The 7,685-nt window shown below is 41.4% G+C and overlaps 1 protein-coding gene across 1 annotated transcript in view; it reads left to right on the top strand.

Annotated features, from left to right (window-relative positions):
* Positions 1-6,394, top strand: part of LOC116995243 (tyrosine 3-monooxygenase-like) — a 30,667-nt gene extending 24,273 nt beyond the window's left edge. Inside the window, exons 11-12 of the mRNA XM_033057732.1 lie at positions 1,273-1,406; positions 3,010-6,394. Coding sequence (XP_032913623.1) covers positions 1,273-1,406; positions 3,010-3,169 — 294 coding nt within the window. The 3' untranslated portion in view covers positions 3,170-6,394. The remainder of the gene's footprint in view (positions 1-1,272; positions 1,407-3,009) is intronic.
* The last annotated feature ends 1,291 nt before the right edge of the window (positions 6,395-7,685 follow it).

Raw genomic sequence — 7,685 nt, forward strand, 5'->3', positions numbered from 1 at the left:
TAGAACAGCAGCTAGGTATCAGAAGGGTAATCATCCCAGTGTCTAAACTGAGCAGTTGTAATGGCTCTGACTGCTGGCCAAACTTGCCTCCTCTGAACTGTAAGAATTCCTCCCCAAAAACTCTCAGTATTGCACTGTTTATTTCACTATACTCTGTCAGCTGTTCTACATTATCCCAAATGCTTCTTCTGTTAACACTCAGCTGGACTCTGTACTACATACTGTAAAATCTTATGGCTCATACCACACTTCTGGCAACACTCAGTGCTACATATGCTTTTCTTGCAGCACACCCAGTACTTAACTTGTAGAGGCCTTTAAGGCCATCCGGTTTCGAGCTGAAGTTCCACTGAAATCAATGGGATTTCAGTTCTGCTTCAACACTGACAGTATAGTGGGACCCCTGTCAGGTTTTGAGTTACTGAAATCTTTTCCCATTAGTTCCCCAGAGGTTCTAAGATTCTAAGAGCAGCCTATGTTTGTGTATACCAACCATCTTAGATTGTATGAGTGCTATCCAAGGTTTACTCTTCAATTACACACTGCAAATGAAGAGCAAGAAAAACACCATATTTTATATATTCTTGGGAGTTTTTGGGTTTTGGTTGTTTGGGGTTTTTGGTTTGTTTGTTTTTTTGGGTTTTTTAAGCTTGGTATTTGTTTCTGCACCAGTTCATTGAAATGTCTAAATATGTGCTTAGGAGTACTGTCTGAATTTTTCCAGCTAGCAGATTAAACTGAAAGTCTTGAGCAGCATCACCCACTCTTACCAGTTATTTATTCACAAGTAGTATCCTGAGAGTTGACATTTGGATTATAAAATGGTGAAGGGAGCCTTCTGAGGACTGGGGAAGAAGAGAGAAAGGGAATGAGGCAGATCTCAGAAAAGGGTGGGTACTAAAAGACTATCCCTAGATGAATGGGGCCCTCTGTCCACTCTGAAGGTGGAAAAAATGGTTTCATGCTTTTAGTTTGTACCCAGGACACTTCACAATATTTTTTTCATCTGGATATTTGTATTTTGGGGGGTGGGATAGACTTTACCCCTCCCTGTCTGAGAATATGGCTGTGCTATCCAGTTGTATACCACTGTAATACAGGAAATATAAATATATAAATCTTTAAAATGCTATTTGTGAGCTCTGATGTATGAAATCACAGGACTTTCTATTACCCTTAACTATTCCCCGAAGAGAATTTCACAGCCCAGCAGGAACTAATTCTTACTCTGTTCATTCACCTGCTCTAACCGGTGTTGTTCCTGCTGCAAAGTACGCTTTGTCAAACAAGCCAGAGCACAAGCCTTTTGATCCAGAAGTGACTGCAGTTCACCCCTATCAGGATCAAGCCTTCCAGCCTGTCTATTTCATAGCAGAAAATCTGGAAGATGCCAAGGTCAAGCTTCAGTAAGTAAAGTGTTTGTGGTATTTTCATTGAGGGGGGCACACTGGGTTGATTCTTAATCTCAAATACATCTATTATTATTGCAATAACCATGCCAGGCTATCTCACTGCATCTGCATAGTTGCTTTTGTACAACAAAGTTCAGCACGAGCTTGTTTATTTCAGAAGACACTCACAGAAATTCTGGATTTTTTTTTTTGCTGTGTCCTAGCCCATGTTTCGTCTTAACAATGCTTCATTTTAGCACCTTCTGAAGTAAATTCTGTAATTGAACTGTGAGAGTGCAGTCTCACCCTATGTGCTAGTCCATACAAACAGGAGATGGTGAAGAGCTGATTTACCCAAGGCCACATGGAAATTTTATAGCAGTTGCTGGAATTAACATGGATCAGCAGGGGGCTTAAAAACAAGATTGGTTTTCTCCTCTGATTATATCTGCAGAAGAATCCAGAATCAGCATTCACGGGCAATCTAATTTGTAGAACAAAGTAGCTGTCTGCAACCCAAAATAACATTTTTCAAATTAGCTTGAGGTGTTTCTAAACACATTTCCTTAACAGTGTGATGTGCAGTAAGGATGTTTTGGGGTTTTTTTCCTTTTTTTTTTTTTTTTTTTAATTTACGTAAGCAGGGTTTAAATTCTGGCCTTCATCTCCAGCAGTTAGAACAATATGACCAATTCTGGCTGGAGGCAGGATGTTGGTTGTGGAGTGAGCTACTGGGGAGCATGTAGGAGCTGAAATGAGGAATTTATTAGAGGAAGAGAACCTGAGCCAGACTCTCCCTACTCTCCCCGCCTCTTCCCCAGAAGCACTGTCTGCTGGGGCTATAGCTGTGGCTAATTAGGCTCCTCATCTTAAATCTGAATGTTCACATTAAATTTTTAATATGTGTAAGAACGTGGGTGAGAACTCACTGGCAGAAGAGATAGGACTTGCCAAGCATTTGACTCAGGCAAACCTGCAAAGAACGTACGAGGACAAGGAATACACCACTCTCAGGCATGAAGCTTTTTCATAAATTTTTTTCAAGACAGTTGCACAGCCAAGGCTGCTCAAAATAACTGAAGCACAAGAATCTGTCAGCACGGAAAGCATAAGGCAACATCAGTACTGGGGGTTCCTACCAGCGTGTACTTAATGGAAATATTGTCAAAAATGGCAAGCAATCATGTTTTTTCTTCTAATAGAGACAGAAAAATAGCTCAGGATGCCTAGTATCAACAGGTTTTTAGAATGTTACACAGAAAGAGCTGCTCCAGGTTATTTCTTGGAAGTGAAGGCGGTAGATATGCTGTGCTCCTGCATTCCTCAGCTTGTGGTTGTAATAACTCTGAATTGTGTGAATGCAGAGCTGTGAGAGCACAGACGGGTCTCAGCCAGCCAGGCTGAGATGAGGCACTGCAGCTCTTTGGAGCTGCAAGTGGTTCAGCCGTGGGCAGGATGTGCTGCACCAGGCAAAGCTCAGGAGAATCAGTGAGGAGGTGTCACAGCATCCTCTGCTCCCCAGTAAGGCCATGACTACACCCTGAGAAATGAGATCCTGCAGGTTTTGCACTTAAGGAAATGCCTTTTGAACTAGGAGCTCTGTCCTGTCTCCCCACAGGAACTACACAACGAAGATCAAGAAGCCTTTTGCTTTGCGCTATGACCCCTTCACCAGCAGCATAGAGGTTTTGAATACACCACACAAAGTCAAGAGGGCACTCCACCAGATAAATGAGGAACTGAAAAACTTCTGCTTTGCCCTTGAAAACCTCTCTTAAAACCACAGCAGTACATCTCACCTGTCACTGAGATATTGTAGATGGTGCTAGCGCTTGAAGGCTTAGAAATGAAGTTGTGCTTGCAGGCAGAAATCCTAAATGCACAAACCACCTCAGTTCAGGTAATCTTTTCACTGTAATTTAAGCTGCTAACTTGGATGAAATAATGAGCTTCTGCTTAGAATGTTTCAATGACAAACAAGACTTACTCCAAGTTTTGGTAGGTGATAGGAGCTACATCTCTTTGTAACACACTTATGAGACTCTTACAGGTTTTTTTTCCTTCCCTTGACACCTTTTCATGTTGTCTGTCACAAAATAGCGTGGTAACTTTTCATCTACACAGTGTTGCACTTGCTGTCTCAATGGCATGACAACAATTTGTTAGAGGAGCGCTTCTGCTCACTATTTTTAGGTACTCATTCAGTAGCGTTGGAATACGACAAAATGATTTCTTGTCACATTTAAGATCACAGAATATTTGTACCTTCATTGAAAGAAAAGGCAGAAAATAAAAGGTCCAAGGTACTCTGGCTCTGCCACAGATGCATAATTTGAATGGGAAATTAAACTTCCAGGAAGGAAATTCTTGTGTAAGGAAATACTTATAAAAAGCCCTTTAGCAAATACCCTTCCATTGCTTTTTTTCATGGAATTCAGATTCCCCTGGATACTCTTAGAAATCTTTGCCTCTTATTGATGTCATGATGATTATAATAGTGATCAAAAGGCCAAATCTATGGAACACCTGGTGGAAAAGCTAAGATCAACCACACTAGCAGCTGTATAGCCTTTCTATGGGAAAAATATCTGGTATGTTCTGCAAGTCGTCTCACTTTCCAACTCCTGAGATGTGCCTGAAATTTATGTATGTTCCACAGGTCATGTTTCCAGTCTTATTTTTGCCTGTTCCAGACTTTCATGCAGTTTGTGTCCCCTTCCTTCCTCTACAGTGCACAAATAGAGGGAAGTTCAGGAAAAGAGAAGGATGCTCCAGAGCAGAAGGGTTCCCTCTCCTCTTTGCAGCAGTGCAAGCAGATGGGGTTGATGCAGGTTACAGGCATGGCATAAGAAGGGAAAATGTGGATCTCATGGCTCAAGCTGGGTGATAGTTATCTACAAATGTAAGGGTAGATTTATCCTGTGCCACTTAGAAGCTCTACTTATATATTCAAAATTGTATTTAGCACATGGCTGCCTTGTCCACTGCTACCCACCACCTGCTAGTGGATCCTGTAGGATCTGAGCTCTGAGGAAAATGTGAGGTGGTTTGGCTCCTGATGGAAAATGAGTTATTGAGAAATTAACTACCATGTCTGCCTGAACTCCTCACTGTGGGATAGTAACATGTACACAGACAGTCACCACAGAGCAACCCAGAGGCTGTTACTTCATACAGACTTTATCTCACTGTGATTTTTCCACTTGTCAGGCTCTATAGAAATTGTCTAATTGAAAGTTAATAGAATGATGGTTCTTACAGCTTCATGTCTACAGCACTTCTGAAAATTTTTCCATGAGCAGCAATATTCAGGATCTGTGGATCTCCTGCAATTGTTCCATTTTATTAAAATGTGGTGATGCCTGAAAAATTTGGAAGCATCTTGGCAAAAATGCATATGACATCCCCTTCCTCTTAACAGCAGGAACATCCCAAGCTCGTTTTTTATTTTAATTTTTTAAAAAATTCTACTCCAGGAGACCACTTGCATATCATAAACCCCGTTTTGCTAGAAATTCAGCCAGGGACAGAGCTGAAGTGAGTTCCTTTGCATCCAGTACATTTCTGCTGTGATGGAAGATGATGTCTCAGCATGCTTTTATGGGTTTAGTTCCACTTATCCTGCTCATAAACACACACACACACACACACACACACACACACACACACACACACACACTCTCACCATTCCTCCTCAGAGCAATTTGTTTTCTTACATATTGTAATAATTTATCTGTCTGCTTCTTGCCAATTGGTGCATAGGCAAAAATATTTGATAGCTCACAACATATTGTTTTCAGAAGTATTATTTTCATCAATCAGTTCTTTTTCAGTGAAAATTGAATCATGTGCTCAAATTTTGTGTGTTTTCCTTTTCTTTCTTTTTAAGTAGAAGATAATGCCAGAGCGGAAGAGCTATCAAAATATTTTCTATAGACAGACTCTCTGGGCCATAGGGTCTTTTTCATGTATTCCCTCAGAAACGGTTCAATGTGGAATTTAGACTTGAGTTTGGCTATTACTCAGAACAGACCTATATTTGGAAGAAATGAGAGACCTGATGGATTTGTTTTGCCCAAGGCCTCACACTTTCTTTGGAGGGACTCCAGGCCCGCCCACACACCCTTGTCTTTTCCAGGTCCTGTAGCAAGGAGAGAAAAAGAAACCATTTTGGAGCCAGATACTCCTACCCTTACACATGCTGAGTAGTACCCAGCCTCTCAAGCAATCCCAGCGACAGCACTGAGCCTTTTTAAGGTGCTGCAGACAGGCAATAAGAGCAAGATTATCAAAATCACTGTGGGTGTACTTGCTTTTTCCTTGCCTTAGTGATAGTCAGCTGGCATACAGGGCTAGGGTAGGCTGCAGTGAAACTTGGTGAAGCTGCAAAAGTAATGGATTTTGCTACCTGAACTTCTAAGATGCATAAATATTTTTCTAAAGGAGGTAAATCTTTCCCTGCTTACTCAGGCAGAACCTACACCAGGCTAGCCATGCTTGACACTCCCCTCCAAGAAAGTCCAAATTCTTTTCTTTTGATTTGGTGTAGTGACAAAACAAAAGCCTTCAGGGTTATATCCTTATGAGTTACACTGGTCATTCTGCTCTTCCAGTATTCGTTCTTTCATTTCCTCACAGAAGCCAACAAGTACCTCATCCTCCTGTCAGTCTAAGGCAGCAGTGATGGGAAAGGCAGCAATGGGGCCTCCTGATGAAAATAATGGCACAGAGGGAAAAGCACCAACCAGTAAAAATATGTCTTTTTGTCAGTTTGCGTTTCAGCAGTTTCATATTAATCTTGCACAAAAAGGTTCCAAAGCCAAGTAAAACACATCTTGTGACTTGAAAATGAACTGATGAACTCCCCATGGGCCCTTTGCTTATCCCGATAAACTTATTTTTCCTAGATGGAGTGCATTTAGAACAAAATAGTGTATGTTATTAAATCTGTACTGTGCTGTTCGGTTATACATGGGAGAGTTAGTAAATTCAGTTTGTGGGTTTGCGTTTGTGTTGTTTTTTGGCTAACCAAGTCTGTCCTCTACCAATTTTGGTCCACCTTCAAGCCTCCAGCTGCTCCACTGCTTCCCTGCAGATTTGCTAGTGATGCCAAGGGTACCACTGTGTAAGGAGAATACACAGTTATGCAATTTGGGGAATTTGGCAGGACAGCAAGAGGAAATTTAGGCTGGCCTCCCACCCACTCCCATGAGAAATAGTATTGTATTACAAGGCAGAGCTGTCATCCTCAGAAAGACCTTCTCAATCACTTCCCCCTGGTTCCCTTAACATTTTGATCTTTGTACTACACCTTTCTTAACCACTCCAAAAAATGCTGGGGTGGGAGGGGTGAAATGAAGGAAGGGTGAGTAGAGAAAAAAAAAAAAAAAGAAAAAATAAAAAGATCTTCCAAGAAAAGAAACTTAATTACCCTCAGTCTTCTTTTTCTCTGCTGATCTATGAAGAAAGAAAACAAATCAAGCTTCCATGAAAAGGTAGTATACTCCCAAAGAAACCTACATCATTAAATTCTTCCATGTACACTTCACGCATGAGGATGTTCTTACATCCGCCACTGAAACGCCAAAACTCCCCCAGTGAATCATGACCACCAATTAACTGTGCACAAAAGTGTTACCCAACTTTTTGAGTCAGGAAATGAAGCTACCAGGAAAAACCCTGCAGCAGCTTTGCCTTATGCACCTACTGCAACAACAGAAGGTTCTCTGGAGCCTGCTTCCATAGATATCCTACAGTATGGAGAAATTTCAGTTGGCACAGAAACAGAGGGGTACATACACACATCCCCAGTAATCTCACCCACCACTAATCAGGAATTTATATGTGGGCTTTGAGATTTAGTCAGAAGACAGTACTTCACAGCATTCTTCAGCTGGCACATGATCAGAGGTTGGCAGAAAGGGTTATTGGCTGTATCATATTAAATATACGTTAGCTTTGGGTAAAGCTAGTGGCTGAGGCCCAAAGTGAAAGCAAATTTCTGGCACCCTCTCCCACCACACAAATTCCCCAGGGCAAAGAAAGACAGATTAGAAAAGGAACAGAAAGGCTGACAACTGGCAGAGCAAAGGCATGAGGAACAGAAAAGACCAGTAGGTATGCCTGAAACATGTTTGCTTTGCATAGGCTGCTTCATTATATTTGAGAAACATTTCTCTCTGAACAAGAGCCTTTTAGCATAAAGGACAAAATTTTGTAGCTGTGAGAGTGTGGAGGAGTCAAGGTCACTTAAGACTTTTTAAACCTGCCTGAGGAATGTTAGACTTATCTAAA

This window comes from Catharus ustulatus, chromosome 4 (genome assembly GCF_009819885.2).
Source record: "Catharus ustulatus isolate bCatUst1 chromosome 4, bCatUst1.pri.v2, whole genome shotgun sequence".
Taxonomy (NCBI): Eukaryota; Metazoa; Chordata; class Aves; order Passeriformes; family Turdidae; genus Catharus; species Catharus ustulatus.